General features: G+C 40.5%; 1 protein-coding gene across 4 annotated transcripts; it reads right to left on the bottom strand.

Moving 5' to 3' along the window:
• Positions 1–1,555: 1,555 nt before the first annotated feature.
• On the bottom strand, positions 1,556–22,351 carry C1H12orf40 (chromosome 1 C12orf40 homolog). 4 transcript variants are annotated; one of them, XM_043551351.1, is made up of 12 exons: positions 22,321–22,351; positions 20,544–20,682; positions 19,561–19,693; positions 17,489–17,555; positions 14,643–14,846; positions 13,329–13,462; positions 8,685–9,205; positions 8,342–8,414; positions 7,537–7,597; positions 4,457–4,523; positions 3,347–3,429; positions 1,556–2,908 (listed from the first exon to the last, which is right to left on the bottom strand). In XM_043551351.1, exons 2-12 carry the CDS (start codon positions 20,647–20,649, stop codon positions 2,297–2,299), a joined length of 2,061 nt encoding a protein of 686 aa, XP_043407286.1. In that variant the 5' UTR covers positions 20,650–20,682; positions 22,321–22,351; the 3' UTR covers positions 1,556–2,296. The 4 variants fall into 4 exon arrangements, with proteins under 4 accessions (XP_043407286.1, XP_043407282.1, XP_043407293.1 ...); XM_043551347.1 differs by lacking the exon at positions 22,321–22,351 and adding an exon at positions 21,953–22,040; XM_043551358.1 differs by lacking the exon at positions 22,321–22,351 and adding an exon at positions 21,953–22,030 and having other exon boundaries at positions 8,988–9,205.
• Positions 22,352–22,742: the final 391 nt, after the last annotated feature.

The following is a 22,742-nucleotide window of genomic DNA, read 5'->3' as shown; positions in this document are numbered from 1 at the left end:
GGCTTGGAAAACAATTATTTCAGGATTCAGTCCCTTTCAAGTATGTATTGTAATTGTTTGATGATAGCCATCTGAGTTCTAGTGTGGGGTGATAGGTGACAAATTCGGGTGTCTGATTAGTAGGGGTTTTTTCACCCTATATTAAAGCAGATTCTCCCAGTGTATTCCGGAGGCATATTCCATGATGCAATCTACTTCTCTGGTGGAGCATCCTTGTTTGGTGAAGGTGGTTTTAAATGTGTATCCCCTACCTAAACTCCCTCATACATTTCTACCACAACTTTAAACAACCATCATCCAGCCATCACTCTCTCTAGAACACTCCCACACCAGCATCAATTTCCTAGACATCATGATCTGCTTCAATATGGAACGAGACAGAGGACTGTATACAAGAAACCCATGGACCCCCACACTTAGATTCTTCAGACACACCAAGATATCTGTTATCTACAGGTACTCTGATACCATATAATTGACTCTGAAAAGAAAGTCAAGGATACAGAGACTTAAAACCTCAACACTTAAAACCTCTTTCATGTGACATAGTCTGCACAAGTTTTGCAGGGGTGTGTGCAGCGTAATTATGTCCCTGTTACAACACAACACCTTACAGACTACTAGCCCATAGTTGTGATATGGTATATCACATTTTTACTAAATATTGTCAGGAACTGTAGGGACAGTATTTCAGACAATATGTTAAGACTGTGCTTTTAGCAAATCATAAATATGATTCAGCTAATTACACCTCCCCTCTGAGGAAGATCATCATTGTAATTTCAGGTAAGAAAATTACAAGGAAGCTTGTGTTCTTTGAAGTCCGATTGAGATAAGGTGAATGAAGAAAATCTGTTTATGTCTGGCCCCAGGAATCAGGCTCTGTTCTGGCTGAATACCAGCCCCATATTTCAGAAGTCTGGCTGTACAAACCTCATCCCACACAAGATTTGTGAATGTGAAAAGGCCAATACCCTAAATTTTGGTGCTCTCAAAGTGCTGAAAGATCCAATGAAATTTCTGACAAGCACTCTTTTAGAAACATCCTAGCCCTAAACCCGCACATTCCTGAGAACTGTCAACCTCCTTTTAAAAATAGCTCTATGTAAGTGTCCCTTAGCTCCAAAAATAAAATGATGTAGAAAATGCAACCTATAGCTTAGCCATGGGCCTGGGGATAAATAACGTTCTGCTTACAATGGAAAGGGATTTTAGCAGTGTGGGATTGCCCACACCCCTTCAGCCAGGAGTCCTTTCTAGTCAAAACATGGTAGGAGGAGAAACTGACCTCATAGGGGTAGACTTAGTGAATCTTGCAACAGGGGACACCAACAGGAGAAGCCACAGCATATTACCCTTATAAAGAAAACCCACAGGACTGTTCACAGAACAATTGCTAATGCATCTTCTGACTAAACTCATTTCTCAACAAATGTGATCACTCCAAGAAGTCAGGAGCATAAAGCTTGAAAGCAAATGGAGACAACTCTAGAGGTGGCCTTTTCTGAACAAGATTGAGCTATACTGATGGGAGATGTGCACTTCTACTGTTGGTCATGTAGGTAAATAGAGGATTTCAGTTGTAGTCTGCCCGGTCCCTTTCACAAGAACTACATTTTAAAGTGTGTGTTTGGTGGTGGGGAAGGGGAGGGGAAATAAATGTAAACAGTGTTATAGGAAATACAACTCTTTATTTTTCAAGATTTATGGATTAACACAAATACTGAACTAAATAAGAAAAGGTTAGAACTCAGCATTTTAATCAGCAGGCAAACTACAAAAAGATGAATCTGTATATAGCAATCAGAGCATAAACATTACTGCTCATTTTAATGTTGTAGTAATTTTAATTTATTCTGTGTGCATAGATATGAATTTTCTGTTTTGGGGTTTTTTTTTTTAACTAAAAATCATACAAATTGCGTGTGTGTGTGTGTGTTAAAATGGGTGTATAACCATGTATATGTTTCTGTGCACCAAGTGCCCTATCCAATGCCCTTGGAAGTCAACTGGAGTATTTACATTGACTTCAATAAGAACAGGATCCATCCCAAACCACAAAATATTATAACTGTATTGTGGAAGTGTATCTAATGAATAAGGGCTATTTTCAATAAGCTACCATAAAATATTGAGAGAACATTAATAATAATTTGTAAAAGAATATCTTGTCCAACAACTAAAACCAAATGTACCAAATAAAAGGAAATAATGTACTGTGGAATTAATAAAATCCCCTAAGAGTACAGGGCTCTTTGATGTACCCACAATATATTTAATAGGTTCTCCTTTGTATTCAGTTGTTCTCTTCTCTCTTTTTCATTATGTTAATGTAGTTCAGTACATCTACAGTCATCTTGTCAGGCAAAGTCAGATACCCAGTTTCAGGAGGAAATTCTGCAATAATTGTTGCACTGTCTATTCCTGAAGACTGAAATGCCTCATCTGCTGTAATTTCCTGCCCTCCAGTGGTATCTGCTTTACTAACATTAGTTAGTAGTTCAGCACTGTGGACAGAGGAAAGATGATTTCTACAGCAACATGCTTGTATTATATCACACTGTATGGCAGCATTTAATTTTTCTACCCTTACAGGGGGGCTCTCAGTTTGTGACCAAGCATCACATCTTTCTCTCAGATTAATATTCTTCCTTTTAAATGATATGTGTGGTGAGTTGTGCTGAGGCTGGTCTTTATTTTCCTCCTCTGTTGCTTGTAAACTGGGCTCTTTCTGTTTAGGAGTGTTGGCTTCTTTCATAGCAACACCAGTGCAGGGAGGGAAAAGCAAACTCTCTGTGCCAAAGCTATGTTGTGGTCCTTTGCTTGTTGAGGCTGCAATTGGATTGGCACTGTTTACTTGAAAGGAGCTGTCAGAAAGACACTTTTCAGCTAGGTAGTCCTCTTCAGACTGTACAAATAGATTTGTATGAATGCAGTTGTACATAAATCCAGTAAGTTGCTATCACAACTACAGTAAGTAAAGTGAAAAGGCCAGACCTATGATCTTGTTCACGAACAGTTATGCAATATAACGAACTGAGTGGAACTGTATTTCATTAGATATTATCAAAATTCCCTATGGTCCAATATCACTTACAGATAATGTAAATGACTGCTTGCCTATGCTATTTTAAAGCTTAAAGTGGATTCTTTTTTATATTTCTCACAAGTGATTTTTGCTTGTATAAAAAAAAGCTAATAACTAAGGTAATACAGCAAGTTCATCTGCATGTGCTTTGGCATGAGATGGCATGGTGATGAGCTTGTACAAATAAAAAGCATAATAATAATAATAATAATAATAATAATAATAAAAATATAAGAAAGATAAAATTGTATTGCTTACCATCTCGGAACTAGTACAGAAACAACTGTCTGTTTGCTTTGGAGAGTAACCGGGGGACTGACTGCTCAGTGATGATTCAATGTCTACAAAATGAGGTTAGACTGAGAAAAATTAGGTACAAACAAATCAACCAACCTCTCATATACTGTATGCACACCACCTTAAAATAACACTGACCCAATTTATAAATAATTTTAAGACACTATTTATAGTAGTAAGGGTTAGCTAGTTCATTGTGCAGTACATTATAAAGTGCCTATTCTCCTCTCAGAATAGGTGCTGTCTCCTGGTAGAATCCATGGGAATTATATTCATGCTCTAAGGCCTAAATTGTGCTATTAAAATGGAGCCCTGTGTTGGGCACAGTGTGGCGCTGTACTGTCAGAGGCAAGCTCCATAGGGAGTGTGGCAGCTGCTTTACCTCATTGGCTATCTTGTGCCCCAAGAGGTGGGGATGTTTCTGGAAACCACAGAGACTTAATCTGTGCCCTGCTGCTACAGAGGGACAGGTGGGGGGTGCAGACTCCTATCACTACAATGCCCCTGTGGAGTTGCAGGACAGTCTGGCGCTAAGAGGGTAAAGCGTCTAGTAAGAGACTACGGTTGAACTTCCAGGGCAGGGACTAATTCATGTCAAAATATTTTACAAAATATTTTCAAGCTAATCATGGTCCAAAGGAATGAGAAAGGAAGCAAATGAAAAAACTATATCTGGAACCATCACCTTATACTATCAAACGCTGAACATTCATAGGCTTGTGCTGTTGTGTTCTTAGCAGCATTGCTAAACTGTCTGTTTTTTTACAATTACCACTGTTCGCAAAATTGGCTTTTTATGTTTTTGGAGATGCCAATAGTAGCAGAAATGAGACAATGAAAAAAATAACAGAGGATTAATCACTAGGGAGATGCTAACTTTAATCTTTTTAGATAAAAGCAATTAAAAGTATTTCAGTTATGCACTAATGTTCCAATTTCTTCATTCACTGTTGGGTGCATCAGACATATTTGTAGCTCACAAAACAGGATGCAGTCACTTTTACTTGACTTTAGATGTAGCTGTATCAGTTTTACATGGAGAAAATCTACTTTAGAACTATGTATACTGACCCTTTTCCATCTTTCCAAGCTTTGAACGGACTTCAAAATCACACTGTTCCTCCTTTGCTGTCAGAACCTTTTTTAAAAAAGTGAAGTTAACACATTTTTCAGTCCAACAGTCATACTTTTCTTCCTTGTATTCCTTTATATAGAATCTCTTTTTCCTGTATCCCATTGGATGAAGATACTAGAAATCTCCACGATGGTTCTGCCATGCATCTAGCCTGACCTATCAATGTGTCCCAGCCTTCCCTCATAAGAGCATAATAGCAGCCACATGGCAATTATCTAGTTCTCTTGGGGTTAATATTCCTCCACTTTATAACTTAACACTTCATTCACTGGATTAAGAAATATCAGTTAGTTGCCAGACCATTTATTCTAGTCAGCACAGGTAGTGCTGCTACTAGTTAAGGCTTCCTGACACTTTCTATTGGAAAACTTCCAGCCTCAGGCTGAATTTTTCTGGAAAATGTAAGCTAAAGTGTTTTGGCTATTGCCAAGATGAGAGGAAAAAAAAAACACCATGGTTTGCCCATGTTAAAAAATAGGCTTACATCCATTTCATGGAGAAGCTCTTGTGTCTATGCTTTGGAGCAGGGACATTTGGCATGTTTCTTGCCTTTTTCTTTTTGGCGAGTATATCTGAGGAAAGAACGCTGCCTTCCATGTCATGGGGTCCACTTTATCCCTATTAACTGATGGTGGGCCTCACCTAGTCACATGGCTGTAATGTTAGAGGAGTCTGCATGGCCAGCTTTTAAATTAGGGTGACCATATTTCCCTATGTTGAATATAGGACACCTGGTAAAATTGTTCAAATTCAAGTGAGTTAAATGGCATTCAATCAATCAGAACTATGCAGTACCCCCCCTCAAAAAAACCCATGCTATAAAAACTCCAGGGCCCAGCAGGGGAAGGGGGAGCTTTGGGGGCTGGGCTGGCGCAGCGCCTTGGGCATAGGCATAGTACGACTTCTATTTTGGGGGCAGGGGCCAGTGGGGCTCAAGCCAGCTCCATATGGTGGGTCCAGGGAGGGAGTGCCACCTCCACCCCCGATTCACCTCAGCAGCCCACCCAGCCTGTCTTGGTTGTGGGTTGCGCCTTTCCCCCCCCCCACCCCCCCGCCACAATTGTAACCCAAAAGGTGGGGAGTTCAGCTCAAAAAGTTTGAAAACAGCTCAGGGTGCAGGCAGGGGGTAGCTCAGGGTGAAGGGAAGGGGTAACTAGGGACTGTGTGCGGGCAGGGGGCTAGCACAGGGAAGGGGTGGCTAGAGGCTGTGTGGCAGGAGGGCTCCCCTATGGTCCCTGTTCCCTGAGGGCTCTGCCGACCATGGCGCCAGGTCCCCCACCCCTGCAGCTCTTACCAGCTGCATGAAAAAAAGGGGCTGGGAGCTAAGGAGTAGCTTCTACCCCCTGCACCAGCAGGAGAGGAGGGAACACCACGGCTGCCTACTCCATGACACCAGCTCCACTCTGTGCGGCTCCTTGCCTCCGAACTGGCCAGGGGGCAGGGAGAGAAGGAGGCGTGCCATTAAAATAGGGTGACCATCCATCCCGTTTTTAACAGGTCAGTCCTGTATTTAAGCCCTCTTGCAGGTGTCCCACCTTTAAAAACAAAAAAACAAAACCAAAAACAGGTAAGTTGTCTGGTATTTTCTGCTCCCCTGCTGGTCAGTCCGCACAGCCCCAGCTGCCTCTTGTTTGCAGCAGGCGGGTGAGTGTGGGCAGGTGGTGGCCGGTCAGTGAGGGCAGGTGGTGGCCTCAGGCTGGGTGGAGAGGCAACATCAGGTAGGAGGAGAGGCAGCCCTGGGGGAGGGAGGATGGGGTAGGGGTGTGTGTGACCCCTCCCCATGTGAAATCTAAAGCAGGAGTTCTCAAGGGGGGGGGGCCCGCAAGCCCTTTCAGGGGGGTCACTGAGCGCCAATGCTGAAACCCAGAGCTTAAACTCCAGTTCCCCCTGCGGGGCTGAAATCCCGATTCCCCCCACAGCCCTCCCCTGGGGCTGAAGCCCCAATCCCTGGCACCCGTCCTCCCCTTGTTGAAGCCGGGAGCTGTGGTTGCTGAATGTCTGAGCCCTGGCGACCCCCACGGGGCTGAAGGCAGGAGCTGTGGGGGATGTAAAGCTTCCCCCTGGACTGCCTTGCACTTGCACAGCAGTTTGGGAGGGGCAACATTCCTGATGCCCCCCAACTCTGCCCATGGGCTCAGGAGCTTCTGCCCCACAGGGAGCATCAGGAATCCGGGATTCAGCCCCGCGGCTCCTGCCTTTAGCCCCGCGGTGGTTGCCAGGGCTCAGGCATTCAGCGCCCGCAGCTCCCGGCTTCAGCGAGGGGAGGGATACCAGGGATCGGGGCTTCAGCCCCAACCCCCCCACCCCCGGGGCTTCAGCCCCATGGAGGGTGCCAGGGATCGGGGTTTCAGCCCCGCAGGGGGCACTGGGGCTCAAGCTCTGGGGCTCAAGCTACTCCTGTGGTGAGCCAGCTCCCCTATCTTCTGACACTACAGCGGCTCCTGTTGGGCAAAAAAATGTAATTGCAGCACCTCCCGGGCAGAATCTGTTATTTTGCTTGGGGGGGGGGGGGGGGATCTGAAGGAGACATGAATTTTGTGCTTATTTTTGTTAAAAAGTGGGGAGCCATGGCCCCCTGGCTGCCCTGGTTCTGGCGCTGAGAGGTATCAGGGGCCAGGAACCCCTTTCCCATAGAGTTGCTGTATCCTTGCATCATATTTTGGATCAAGTGGTGAATGTTAAGAGCTCCATGTAAAGAACACAGAGGAAGCCCCTGAAGTGCACACGTACTATGGGGCCTACAAAACCGATGAACAATTCTATGTATTTTTGAATGCCATCTACTGGCCCCTTATCTATATAGCTATGTACATATGCACAGCTATAGAGCACTCTCATATCAGGAAATGGTTTGTGGCAACCTCTCTCACAGTACCCACCCCAAACAGTAGCTGCCTGCTGCTTTCTGGAGCTGCAGCAAAGAATCTGATCCAAGTGTCTGGCACCAACATCTTGTAGTACATAGCACAAAAGTACATTTGTCTCCTTAAGCAAAAGCTAAGTAAAAGTGTTTTACCTCTTCAAATCCAAAGACTTGTGAGCGCTCACGAGTGAATTGTTCAAGAGGAGCATTGTCACTAAGGAATAAAACCAAAATAAGGTCCTAAGGCAAGAGATTCATGCTATGGTTTTCAGCATCTGTTTACACCTCAAATGAAAAATATTACTAATAAACTTATGGTCCACTTTGATTATTTTCATAAACCATAGCAATACTGCTATTTGTAAGCTCATTGTCACTGCTCTCTAAATTACAAAATGCATCCCGCTATTACAATTTGTTAACGATATAATACAAAGAACTTGATTTTATAAACATTATTTCTGTGGAACAGTATGCTGTTAAAGATTACTGAAGACAACGCCACTTTGTAAAATGAAAAAAAGACAGCTCCAGAGGAAAGACTGTAACATTGGGTACTTGAGCAACCTTGAGGTAACTGATGGGTCTGCTCAATAATGCCAATAATGGCTGTTTGTTTTCTTTAAAAATATTGTCACACTGTCTATTTAACTTATTATTTTAAAGCACTTTGCATTAGCTTGAGTATGAAAGGCACAATCTAAATACTCATTTTATATAGAAGAGGATGGTGCATGTTCAGAAATATCTTGTATATTAAATATTTGCAGATTTATGAGCTGCAAAGCTAATAATCTTAAAGAAATTTTCATGTTCTTATACTCAGTGGGTGAAACTGTGGACCCACTGAAGTCAATTGGAGTTTTGCCATTGACTGCTGTAGAGCTAGGATTTCGCCCATCCAGTCTATCATATACAGATATCACATTTTAATTTAACAATTGCTTATGAAACTTACTTATTAATTGTTGAATAATTCCACATTTTTTCCTCTAAGCTAATCTTGTGATTGTGGTGATTTGTGAATGCTCCTTAAAAACAAAAATTAAACCTTGAATTTAAAATACAATTTTGAATTAAAACAAATGATTCCATCACAGTTTTGATCAGAAATTACTATTAAATGATATATTAGCTCATAAGATGATTACCATTATATAATTCTACCTGAAACAAAAACACTACAGTGCCTAGTTTCATAACATCTTTCTCACTATGACATACAAATCCTGTGGCTCACTAAAACAATGCCAAAAAGATGGAAGCATAGTACGTTACTTCCTTGCATCACTGATACTTACCTGTTCTTTCAGATTTTGAAGGATTTTCTTGGTTTTCAGAAAATATAATGTAATCATGTCCATCAGGATATTCTTTCAAGTGGCTTTTATTAGGCTGTTTATTTTCTTTATGGCTTGCACTTGAAATATTCTTACTTTTAAAGAAAGTCTGCTCTGGAACAGTGAAAATCCCTTTAAGGCATCTGTCTACAGTATACCTTTCAGTACATTCAGTCATGTTATAAATTTCTCTATTATAAGGGCTACATCTGTAGGATATTTCATTCATATCATCTGGATCTGTAAATAACTGGCGGATACTACCTTGGTTAACAAAAGGACCACAATATTCCATGGAAGGAATATCATGAATCAGCGGTCTCTCATCTTCAGACAGTGCTAGACCATTTTCATCGTGAGTGTCGTTTGCTGCTGTTTCTTTCACAATACCAAATAATGGCTCTTTTATTCTGTTGTTGCTTCCAGAATCTTTACCGGTAATTAAAGCTGGAGTATTACCAACAGAATTTATATATTCTGGACTTTGAGGGGAAAAAAAAATAAAAGAGAAAAAGCCTGCTCAGTACAAAAGTAAGCAAAACACTAAATGCTTAAACATTAAATTACCAATTTTAAGTTAAGAATCTCAAAAACCTTTACTCTTTATGCTCTCCATACTTCTATCAAGAATGCAAGTTCTTTTAATGGATAAATCCTCCTGTATTATAGATGTGGTTTTATAGTAAGGCAAAAAACATAGAACCTAGACCTGCAGCTTTAAAGAGAATTAGAATTCGGTTTCATGCCACCTCTGGACATAACTACAGACCTGAGATATATCCTCTTGCACAAAGAGCTGTGAATAAGCAAATCACCCACTGTATGTCACTGCTGCTCCACTCAGCTGAATTAGACCCTGGACTGTGCACAACATCCAAATGCAAGACAATCTTCTTTAGGGTTTTTAGAAGGTGGTTTGTTCTTGTAGGGTACAATTCCCCTCTATACAGAAGGCCCATGCAAAGTATCTGTACCACTTAAGTCACTGTTCTTAAGTGGTCAATAGGCCTTGTGCAAGCTCTCTGGACAGAGGGGAATTCCATTTGTATCTAGTGGCTGTGATTTACATTTGGCACAGAATTTTTTAATAAAGTAGTAATGGGACCAAACATACATTTTCTTTTGCCCATAGTACAGCCTCAGCATACAGTAGGGGTGACATTAATGACCACTATAATTAAGGCTGCATAAATATTTCCATTCTAAGCTCACTTGAACCTTAATGAAATTTTCACCTTTCAAACTAAAACTTTCCAGCTTCGGATCCTGCCTGCAGGATAATTTTTCAGGGAGTCTAAGTAAATAAGTTTAACTGTTTAAGTGCATAAGTCTTTATTCCTGAACACCACACAACTTAAATGTCTGGAAAAATTCCTCACTGGAGAGACGTGCGTTGGTATGTTCTGGTGAAAAGTGTTTTTGATTTTGACTAAGTGAAGAGCCTTTGGGAAAAAATCATGCATATACCACATGTTCGTGCACAATAAGAAAGGATGCATCATGTGCAGCATAGAACAGAAATACAGAGGTATCTTAGTACAAACCCACATTAAGGCTCTGAGAACTGACAAAAGCAAGGGACTGTAAATTAATGGCAGATATTTCATCCTTGAGTCCGGTCACCAATGCAGGGCACAACTGCATGACCGTCGGAAAAAGAGAAATGCCACAGTGTTGCATACCATGATAAAAGTTTTGGAGTGTCTGTTAGGAAATACTAGAAATTGAACAAAGACCCAAAATGATCCTAAGGTGAAAGCAGTGTCCTCTGCTTATGTAAAAACTGGCAAACATTTAAGTTTTAAGAGACTAAATACATGAGGAGGGAAAACGTTATCTGCAGAAACCTACGGACATATCTCTGTAAGAACATAACAGAACTGAAGCAACACAGAATGCAGGGGCTCTGCTCTTATGCTTCTGCTCTCCTCCCAGCTACTGTTTGCTATCCTCAACTTCTTTTAACTACCTCCTATTCAGCTGATTTACCTTCCCTGAAGCTCCTAATTCATCTCCTCTCACTTCATTTTCCCACAACTTTTGTCCTGTCTCCTGGTCTCTCTTTTCTTCAAGTGGTATCAGTAAAACCATGCTGTTTCTGAAATGGCTTTCAGTAGTGTTGACCAAAGCTAACCTGTGAGCATTATAACACCGCCAAGTGACACTATTTAATGCTAAATAAAAGTAAGTGCTCATCTATGACCCAGTCTACTACTATTTAGAGTCATAGCCATCTGGCATTTGTACATTACATCCAAGTTTTTGGTTACTGCTTAATAAATAAATGCAAATACTCTAAATAGTTATTTTAAATAAAACTCCGATAATGCACCATTTTCACTGTACCTTACAAACCATGAAAAACACATTCCCTACCTTGAACAGCTGGCAGTCAAAGGCAAGATAAAATGTGGGACAACAGTTCAGATAAGAGGTTGTAGGGATTATAGATTAAGAGAATCCAGTATGGAGGAGGGAAGATATGAAGGAGTGAGAGAAGCATTTCTTCAGCAAAGAGGAGGAAAGTGTTCCAAGCTTAAAGCACAATCCTTGAGTGGGAGAAGGAGACAACTGGGGAACAGTAAGAAGAGAGGATTGAAAAGAGTGCACAAGTGAAGGGGCATGAGGAAATGAAAGCAGAAATGTAGGCAAGGCAAGATTATGTAGGGCTTTGAATGTGATGCAATGAGGGCCAGGAAGTAAATGAAGGGATTCAAGGGTGGGCATGATGTGGTCCGAGTGAGAGAACAGGAAGAGGACTTCAATCATCTGCATTTTAGATAGCTGGGGAAAAGGTGGGAGAGGTGAGAAACAAAGATAAGTTAAATTTATGGTGATCAAGATATTGGTCAGTCCAGTGTTCCTGTAGCTAGTGCTGCCTGCCACGAAGTGAGAAATCTACAGTCCCTTTCTTGTAGAGGCAAGCAAATAGACTGGGTGTACTTGAGAAGAGCTCCCATTATTGTGCTTCCCCGATCACTCTAGTCAGTGTTGGAACATGATGATGGATTCCAAAAGGCATTCTGTCTTGCCCTCTGTCATAAATAGAAAGGGAAGGGTAAACCCCTTTAAAATCCCTCCTGGCCAGAGGAAATCTCCTCTCACCTGTAAAGGGTTAAGAAGCTAAAGGTAACCTGGCTGGCACCTGAACAAAATGACCAATGAGGAGACAAGATACTTTCAAAAGCTGGGAGGAGGGAGAGAAACAAAGGGTCTGTGTGTCTGTCTATATTCTGTCTTTGCCGGGGATAGACCAGGAATGGAGTCTTAGAACTTTTAGTAAGTAATCTAGCTAGGTACGTGTTAGATTATGATTTCTTTAAATGGCTGAGAAAAGAACTGTGCTGAATAGAATAACTATTTCTGTCTGTGTATCTTTTTTGTAACTTAAGGTTTTGCCTAGAGGGGTTCTCTATGTTTTGAATCTAATTACCCTGTAAGGTATCTACCATCCTGATTTTACAGGGGGGATTTTTTTTTTAATTTCTATTTACTTCTATTTCTATTAAAAGTCTTTTTGTAAGAAAACTGAATGCTTTTTCATTGTTCTCAGATCCAAGGGTTTGGGTCTGTGGTCACCTATGCAAATTGGTGAGGCTTTTCATCCAACATTTCCCTGGAAAGGGGGGGTGCAAGTGTTGGGAGGATTCTTCATCGTTCTTAAGATCCAAGGGTCTGGGTCTGTAGTCACCTAGGCAAATTGGTGAGGCTTTTTACCAAACCTTGTCCAGGAAGTGGGATGCAAGGTTTGGGAAGTATTTTGGGGGGAAAGACGTGTCCAAACAGCTCTTCCCCAGTAACCAGTATTTGTTTGGTGGTGGTAGCGGCCAATCCAAGGACAAAGGGTGGAATATTTTGTACCTTGGGGAAGTTTTGACCTAAGCTGGTAAAGATAAGCTTAGGAGGTTTTTCATGCAGGTCCCCACATCTGTACCCTAGAGTTCAGAGTGGGGGAGGAACCTTGACACCCTCCTCAGTCAGGTGGCGAACCAGGGACTTGTGAGCAAGTGATGCAATAAACTGGGCAGAAAAGTAGACTCCTTAGGAGCCCAAGAGACATGCAGAGAACCCCTGGAACAAACTTGAAATAAGATATTTATTATAAACTGCGTATGGCCCTAAGCAGTCAGTCAATAGGTAAAGTTTTTCTCTTATCGGCACATTTTTCAAAATATATTTATTTCATGTTTCTATTTCTCCTTTGTGAAAAGGGAATGATTTCATGAAAAAAAATTAAATTCTTAATTAAAAAAGAAACCAGAAGAATTATTTAACCAACAGGAGGAAAGTGCATGCTTTTGTTTGTTCTGCAAATTACATGTGTAATGGAGGAATTCAGTGACACTACTGAATAATGTAGTGAGAAAATGAACAATTGAATCTAGGATATTGAACTAAACCATTTTGATGTATTTCAGCAATTTGTAAGTAATCTGGTACTTTTGTCATTTACTTTTCATTCCAACTTAATTTTCAAAGGGCATTGAAGTACAATAAAAAATAATAATCAGATGAGTCTTGAAAGTCCTTTCTTATTTTTTAAATGTGACTCTTTTTTTTTTTTTTTTTTTTTTTTAAAAACAAACAAACAAAATCTCTGCCTACCTATTCAATTTCCTAAACAATGTTCCCAATGGCCCTGCTGTATTGGACTTGCTGAAAATGCATTGCCTGTTTTGGGATTTTGAAACCCAAGGGTCTTGAGAGAGAATATTTCCTGACTGAGAAAATGGTAGAAACTGCCAAAATATTAAATACAGAGAATAGTTAAATTTTAATATTTAAAAGGACATTTCACATTTATATAAACTATTGTGATTCTTTTGAATTTTGTACAATAAAATTCAACAAGACAATATCCCTTCTATCTCTGTGGGGAAAAACAAGATTTTATTCTAATACAATTGAAAAAAATGGAATAATGCTATTTATTTCCATAAATTCATTATGGAGGAAAACATTCATAGTACTGCTCTATGTAACAGGCCAAATCCCGCTTACCTTATTCACATAAGTGTCTCAATTGACTTCAGTGCAGGTCGTATTTTAAATACTGGCTGTCAGCCAGCTTGCAAACAGAAGGCCTTCAAATGTCCATCTAGCATCCAGTGCCATCAGAACTACAAAGTTCTGACTTCTTGAACTTGCATTAAGATGCCATCACTAATAGAATTTAAAGGGTTTACATATGTGTGAAAAAATTATTTTCTAAAAAAATAAAAATATTTTAGCAGGAAAAAACCCTCATAATTGCTATTGTATTTTTTCCACATGATTTTTCATATTTAAAACAAAATAAAACTTCAAAATAGAATAAACAACTGTCATTAATTGCCTTAAAATGGTATATCAAAATACTGATTTCAGTTAAAAGGTATCCTCTGGAGCAGGCGTTCTCAAACTTTTTCAGAACATTGACAACATCTTAATAGAGAGATTGTGTAAGGGGATGTTGTGTGATCACAAATTAGATTCCCACATAAGCAAGTACAGAGTAATATTAGGAAAATATTTCATACATTTTAGATGTCTTTATTTCAATGCAGGAGTGGGAAACAGGAGAGTCAGCACCATATTACCAGCCAGCTCTCCACAGAGCACTTGCCGGCATCTGTGTGTAGTCCATAGAGCTTGCTTAGCCTTTACACTATTGTTATGTATTCATGAGTATGTTATGTATTCACGCGGTTCGCCGTGCCACTTCCCGCAGCCCCCATTGGCCTGCAACGGCGAACCGCAGCCAGTGGGAGCCGCGATTGGCTGAACCTGCGGACGCGGCAGGTAAACAAACTGGCCCGGCCCACCAGGGGCTTTCCCTGAACAAGTGGCATCCCAAGTTTGGGAAACACTGCGCTAGACCTATCCCAAAAGAAAAAATTTCATTGAATACAATTCCTCTGAAGTGACAACATATCAAACCTGTTTGATCTGCTTCTCCTCTTTGTAGGCCACTTCCCAAGGGCTGCATGCTAGGTTCGTTTTGAAATCTTGTTCTGTAGATTGTTTGTAATTAGAAGACCAGAAAACTGAAGAGGATGCTGGATAGGAATTACAGTCTCCTGCTAGATTGTGCAGATGTTCAAGACTAGAGTCTGTGCAAGTTGATTCCATAACTTGTGATAACTTAAGTAAAGCACAACAGACATTTTATTTATCTAAAAATATTTTGGTTTAACATTACACTTTCAGTAAAATTCTTTATTTTACAGAATACATTACACATGTACCTACTACAAGAAAAACGTAAACCTATTTGACCTATCCAGATATAAACTTTTTCACAAAGAAAAAAAAAATTCTGCCAATGCCATTTCAGCAGTGCACTTAGGCACATGCATAAAGTTAGGCGTGTGCTTAAGTGCTATGATGAATGGAGATGGACTTAAACAAACATGTACTAAAGTGCTTTGCTGAGCTGAGGCTTAAATTAACAAAATATATTCTATTTTACTGTAGCCTGGAGAGCTGTCCTGTGGGAGGGAGGGTGCTATGTTGGCCCAAGCCAGTCAGCATATAAAGGAGATTTGGAGGCAGACTGGGTGAAGTGCTATGGGATCTGCAACTACACAGATCCTGGTTGCCCTTACACTCAGCATAAGGAACACATAGTGGCAAGGTCTTCTGTTCAAACGAATGGACAATGCCTTTGCATTGCAATCCTATGGCTTGCCAATAGGCTGGAGAATAGGAATCTTCAGACCCACCCTCTCTGCTTAGTACTTTGTACAAATCCCACTTTCAAGTTTTGTGGGGGATGGAAAAATGTCACTCAATGCAATTATTTATTTTTAATATTTTTTTAGCCCAGTGCCTCCATTTTTGGATGCAAGCAAGCATGCAGGTGCAAATGCTGGCGCACACTTTTCAAACCAGCCTGACACTTGTATGTGCACAGTGTTAGCAAGTCTTTGCATATATAAAGAGCAGGCACAGGCCCAGATGACAATTTGCCCCCAATGAGTTCTGGGCATTCTATACCAACCTAAAATAATGGCCTCTTTCTCTCCAACCAGTATGAGGGATAAAACTGTAGTGGAAGACTTTTACTAAAGTAATATATAGGAAATTAATTTATTGCAAGCTGTGATCTTTGTAAAATATAATTTCATAGCCAAACACCTAACCTAGACTAAGTAATTCTCCTTTGCTCAGACAAAGAATTTAATCGTACAAATAGGTTTATCTTTCTTACTTTGTTTAAAAATCTTGGCCCAATTGCATGACTTTAGGAACAATGGATCAAATTCTCCACCAGCATAACTGCACTGGAATCAGTGGATTATGCCAGTAGAGAACTTTGCTTAATTGCTAGGTCTAGAGAGATTTTATCTCTTTATTCATAGAAGAATTGGTGTTTAGTAGCTGCATCTGAGCAGCTGATAGTTTTTATGAAAGGCATCCTTTGAATAAAGTTATTAGAAGTGTAACATTTACACAGGTCTAATACTTCAATATTTGCATTCTAAGGCCTTACACTCACACTACCAAAGCAAAAATGATGATGGAGCTTTGTTGTGACACACTGGGGACAACATGGTTCGGTTAGCCTAGACAGAAACAAAGGGCCTAATTGTGTGGAGCACAAGTCCGTATGGTCTCACCTATAGGCCCGATTCACTTAATGAATTCTGGTTGGTGCAAGATGACACAACCCAGGCTCTCAGCTGTTGACAGTCTGAGGAGTGCAGTGTCATGAATTGCCAGCAATCCCTGTTACACCAAGGAGCCTGGGAGTGGGCCAGCAGAGCTGCAAAAGTGGGGTGAGGTAGCGCTAGGCCTTCTGGAGAAGTGCTGATTCAGCTTCTTTCATGGGCGTCTTCTAGCAGGGAGCCTCCTGTGGAGGCCCAGCTGGATAATAAAGCTATCCTTCTACCTCCTACTCATCTGCACCCACCAGTACAGGGGGTTGCAAGTTGATAAACCATCTAAACCATCCTTCAGTCCATCTAAAAGAATGCAAACAAACCATGCTTTAACTATGTGTGAGATAATAGCTTCCCCGTGGTCCCACATCTTTTTGGCAAATGCATTTAAAGACTGTACAGATTTGTTTATGATAGCTTACTGACATCTACCCTAAATTCAATATACTTTTGGAAATGCTTGTAATGGATTTTTCCAGGGACAAATTCTCTTCTCAGTTATACCCCTAAAACACCATCAAGTTGAACAGGTGTAGTGGCAGCAGAATTTGTTTCAAAGTGTTTTAGGAGAAAGAGCTGAGGACCAGATTTGATTTGTATAACCCTGCCCTTTCCCTATTTATCTTCTATTGTCAAGTTGCCTCCCATCCCCTGGGCTCTGCCAGTGCTCCCAGCTTTGTCTGCCAATTTCTCAACTTCTTACAATGACCTCTGTGTCTTCTTCCACGTGACCTGCTGTGTGTGGTACACTCCTCTGAATTCATCCTCACAGCCCATATCCTGTCCACATTTAAAGATTCATTTCTGCCATGTTGCTCACAGTGAATCAAACTGACTTTATGTACATTTTACATAGTTTGCCTTTTGTTGTTCCCATTCCCTTTCCCCTAACCTCAATGTACTTGTTTGTCCTTACTGTAAACTCTTTAGAGCAGAGACTGTTCTTGAGTGTTTTGAAACCACCTAGAATAATTTGGAAAATAATTGTAATGATGCAGCATAGCCTTAAAGAGGCTCCACTTCACACCAAAATCTGTGAGATTAGGCATTGTTTTAAAAAACAATTTAAGGGTCATTTGTTTACAAAACTGATGTCAAGTTATAAATGTATATTTAACTTACCTGAGGTTGGTATTTCATCTTGTCTGCAAGATGCTTTCTTCTGTTCTCTAATACTTCTTGTTGTATCCTTGTAACAAAGTATAAGAAAAACCTATGATATTTGGAGTTCTTGGCCAACATTTTCAAAAGAGACTCATGATTTTGGGTACCTAACTTGAAAGATCTTAAAAGGGCTTGATTTTCAAAGAGTCCTGAGCAACCACCATGGTCCATCTGAAAATCTGGCTCCTTTAAGATGTCTCAAGTTGGGCACCGAAAGACTGAAGATTCAAAATAATGTTTGAATACAGTGGCCTGCTCCTTAGATACAGCTACTGCATGCAGGATCTTACATGAGTAAAGAAATAGTCCTTAGTCACTTTTGAAAATCTAGGGCCTCACCTACAACTTTTTGTTTGTTCAAAATACATTTCCGAACTCCTTTATATTGGTAAAGATGTTTATGACCCATCTAATTGGAACTTAAAGCACCGCTGTGAAACTATTTCAACCCTAAAATATTGTATTTATTTTCCTACTCATAATTGACGTTTCCTCAGAAGATCTTTTCGAGACAGGACTGTCTGAGTAACAAGACCGCTACAAGCGCAGGCAACACAGATACCTCCTCACGAAAGCAGATCCCCCGCTTCAGTCCAGAACAGTCCTAGGCTCCCAATCACCCACTATCCTCCAACTGCCTTTTCCCCATGGGATCAGTCATGAGCGATGGGGAGATGACATCCTTATCTCTAAATTTCTATCTGGTGCTGGTGAGCACCTGGCCCAATGTCTGGAAGAGACTGAGGCATGGAAGCAATCTAGCTGGCTAGAACTCAGTCTGGATAAGGCTGAGATGATGGTGGAAGGCTGGGGAAAGCAACAAGAACATATAGTGAGAATTGTATCTGTCCCTCTGTGGAGGGTGCATATCTGCCAGTTCATAGATTGAGATTTTAAAGCCAGAGGGACCATTAGATCATCTAATCTGACATCCTGTATAACACTTCTCTGCACCCTCTCCAATTTTTCAAAATCCGCTTTAAAATGTGGACACCGGAACTGAATGTTGTATTCCAGTATCAGTCTCACCTCCCTACTCCTATTTACTACTCTCCTGTTTATACATCCAAGGATTGCATTAGTGCTTTTTGCCCCATCATCACACTGGGAGCTTCTGTTCAGCTGTTTGTCTCTATGACGTCTACATCCTTTTCAGAGTCACTGTTTCCAGGATACAGTCCCCTATTATGTAAGTACGGCCTATATTTATTTGAGGTGTTGCTGGATTTCCAGCTGCTGTTAAACAATCACATAGCAACAGTGTTTTCCATCTTGCGCCAGCTAAGAGATTGCAATAATTTCTTCTGGATGCACACCTTGCTACTGTGATCCCTGTCTTTGTTAGCTCAACATTAGACTATGCAGTGTGTTCCATATCAGGCCATATCTTAAGTGAAACCAGAAGCTGCTGCAGAATCCACTTTTTGAGTGTATCTTGCTGAGAGCACATGACACAAGTGCCCCAAGACCTGCAAAGGCTGTCTGTAGATGCAGGTAGAATTTCAGGTGTTTGTTTTGACTGAAATGGCTTAGCACCTACTACCTACTTGAGAAACTGCTTCTCTCCCAGAGTTATAGTGCCACACCACCAATCAGCAGAAGTGTTTGATCTCAGTTAAAAAAAAAAAAAAGAGAGAGAGGGGTCTGTTGGCAGTGTGTTCTGTGTGAGGGGTCCTCAGCCATGGGACCCGGTCCCTTCCCTTTGGTCTGAAATAGCACAACTTCTTTGACCAGGGGACCATGCAGCATGCTCTAGCCATTTAGCCAGGCTTTGGGGGAGGGAGGAGCATAATAAGGGCTGTTAGTGTGGATTGAGCATCTATAGGGCTGACTTTGGAGGGGGGGGGGTGTTGTGGAAGTTGCTGGTTTTACTCTTGTTCTGATTGTATTTTTCAATTTTGTGATGGTGCCTGGATTGGCACTTTTAGAATATATATTTTATAAATCAAAAGGAAGAAATGGCATCATGGAGCTCTTATCTTTGCAGAACTTCATTAATGTTTGACCAGTGTCGATAATTATTCAAGTACCTGTTCTGTATGTCATCTAGGGCTATTTTAGATGACGTGCATTGTGGTGACATGGGAAATTCTATATTCTGTCTCCTTGTAGGAGTTTTTAACCCCCTGTTCAGATCCACATGGACTGGTTTTCTCACTCTGTCTGTAATGAAAGCGTTCAGAGTGTTAGTACCTATGTCACAGAGAGATTTGAGATATCTGAATTTTAATAAGAATGCAGAACCCACCCTTCACTCTACATAATCAATATAAAATACATACGTTTTGCTTTATTCGCCATTACCGCTATCTGAACTGCTTATTATTAACTCTATTTTACAGTCTATTAGAATATACACTTCTTTTATCCACCAGATTTTGGGCACTGCAAGGCTCTATTACACTTCTCATTTAGTTCCTGAGGGCTAAGGTGTTCCCACAGCCCATGAAAAAACTTGAAAGGCAAGGCCTCTACAGTTTTATTCATACAAAAATGCAATACAGTACAACAGTTAAGGTTCATAAGGTAGATGGAGACGTTATTGAGGAGATCAGTGTAGGAAGAGTGTGAAGGAAGTGGATTTTGAGGAGGGATTTGAAGGAAGTACTTGATGTAGGGGTGGTGACAGGCTATTCCAGAGTGATAGTATGTCCCATGAAAGAAGTCATGAAAGTGGAAGTAGTATATGAATGGAGTGTTTAAGAAAAGAAGGTCACAAGGAACCAAAAAAGGGATGTATGATGCTACTTAGCCAGGTGCAGAGCTGAGCACAGCCTTGAAGGTGAAATTATGCTGCTAGCCAAGATTATTAGGTTCCTCTTTTGTCCTCTGACTTTTTTGTGTCGTTGCTGTTGTTTCACTTTCAGTTAGATTTTGATTAAAGATAAATTGAATTGTTGACACTACAAGTTATAATCTTACAAGGGAGTACAGAAGACTTGACGCAATAGCAGTTATAGGTTACAGTAAATGGGTCTTCCAATTGTAAAGTCTATTACTATATTATACTCACCAGCAGTGTCTTTCTTGGTGGATATCTGGTTAACAACATACAGGTTGAGGAGATCTAAACTGACTGTTGAATTTTTAGGGGGTGATGATACTCCTAGCAGCTTCATCTTTGATCTAAGTTTTTTCTTTTCAAAGAATTCCTATAATTTTCAAAAGACAGAACAATAAACCACTTGATATATACTACAGAGCACTGCAGAAGTATATGTGGTACATATTCATGATTTACCTGCACAATGGCCTTTAATATCAATAAAATCACATGGCTGAATCGCTATACACACAAATCTAGCATTTAAATTCACTTTCATCTCTTTAAAAAAAGATTTCTTGTACAAATATTATCTGAATTGCTTTTGAAAACTAAATGAATGATGGTGTTCTGATGGGAAAATTCAGTCTCTGAAATTTCACCATTTCCACCTTCACCTACCTATTAACAATTTAAAACTTTGTATAGCATTTTTTTTTTAAGTGTCAGACTCCCTGGAAGAAAAACAACTTATATTTTTCAATAATTTGAAGAGCTGAGACTTTGTATGCACATTATAAACCAGCAAGAAAATCAACAAGGATTATATACACATGGCCATCCACAAAGATGCAAAGAGCTTATCATTCTCTTAGATAGCCTTCCTTGGCACAGAATATACAGTCCTATGAAAAAAAGAGAAAAAACTCCCATAGCTGCCCTCATGTGGCAAGAGTCTAAAGCAGATCTGGTTAACACTTCTAAAATCTATGGATTATGTAAACAATTCAGTTTAACCCTTGAATTCTGTTCATAGCAATGCAGGGAACAAGCTTTGTGCAGGAGAACAGATTATTAATAATCATCCTGAGATCATCAGTATCAAATGCAGCAAATAATACTGAATGAGTAAATAAGAACAATGGTAACTTGTTCGTTTTAGCCACCACAAGGACATCAAAGACTCCAGGTTGTGCCAAGTTACAAAATGCTGCAATGCTTTTCATGGGAATATAATTTTGGACTAGACTAGTAACCACCCCCATGTGATATCTGACAGATTTCAGATATGAATTTTTGGTAAATATTTTCCAGGATAAGCAATTGTATAATAATCTTTCAAGTTATTATGATATTGGTCTTTGCAAAACATATATATGCTTCAGATAAAGCTATTTCCAATTAGGAAGACAAGGGGCCAAATTCAACCCTGGCATAAGTGAACACAATGCCTACTGTCCACCTCTTTTAATCCTTTCATTTCCCTCAGCGTTCTTAACGCTGCTTCATAATCTTTATCTCCCACTTTTATCCCCTCTCTCAATCTCTTTCCCTCTCACCATACAAGAATATTCTGAATGCCTCTACCCTCAGAATCCCACACTTGTCCCTTATCAGCACATATCCAGATACGGTCCCATATACCTTCTTCCCATTACCTTCACACTTATTAAATGCACTGTTTACAGTTATTGTGTCACATTCCTCTCCAACAGCTCCTGGACCCCCTCCAGCCACTTCTACCATGCTGGAGCACACTACATACTTGTAATGTTATTGATTAGCACAATTAGTCCTTAATGATCTGCCCCATATCACTTGTGTATCCAAGGGATTAGGAGAGTGTTGGGGGGGGGGACGACAAGGGGACCCCAGAGGATCATCCCACTGGTGGGAGTCTGCTTCTGGGACTGGCTACATCCTACAAGCCTACTTTTCCTCCTCCTTTATGGCTTGGTGAGAGGTGCCACTTGGAGTCTAGTCTCCATGATCTATTCTGTGTCCAGAGTGGGTGCAGGCCCCTTACCTGTGCTTCCTAACCTTGCCTCACTGCTCCTAGCTCCTACCAAGAAGGAAGAAAGTCTGTTCTTATTATAGTTACACGCACCCTCCCTCACTGATTTCTTGCCTATTGTGTGACATTTCCTCCACTTATATCAGGACAGAATTTGATCCACTCAGTGCACTTTGGAAGCCAGAAAAAAGTACTTAAACATTCTTATGTTTAACCCCAGAAAGAATGCCATCTATATGTAATTAGCTATTAGTTGAAATGACCAAGTATTTGAGGACTGTGAATCTGCAGGCCATTCCTGCAGTCATATCTGTATAACGGGCATATGTTTGTAATGGGTAAGAAATTACTAAACTTTGCAGGACGTTTATGCATAGAAATACACACACAAATAATAATTAAAAATCAAGAATTCAGCTTGAAGCTCTCCTAGA

Source organism: Chelonia mydas, chromosome 1, assembly GCF_015237465.2.
Source record: "Chelonia mydas isolate rCheMyd1 chromosome 1, rCheMyd1.pri.v2, whole genome shotgun sequence".
Classification (NCBI taxonomy): Eukaryota; Metazoa; Chordata; order Testudines; family Cheloniidae; genus Chelonia; species Chelonia mydas.
This window is presented reverse-complemented; position numbering and strand designations above follow the sequence as displayed.

Excerpts from the sequence above, each read along its gene's own strand:
- C1H12orf40 (XM_043551351.1), bottom strand. The coding sequence starts at position 20,649 with ATGAAGCTGCTAGGAGTATCATCACCCCCTAAAAATTCAACAGTCAGT. Across the intron at positions 17,556-19,560 it reads CTAGATGACATACAGAACAG|GATACAACAAGAAGTATTAG; the intron begins GTACTTGAATAA and ends CTTTGTTACAAG. Across the intron at positions 7,598-8,341 it reads AATTATTCAACAATTAATAA|TGACAATGCTCCTCTTGAAC; the intron begins GTAAGTTTCATA and ends TTTATTCCTTAG.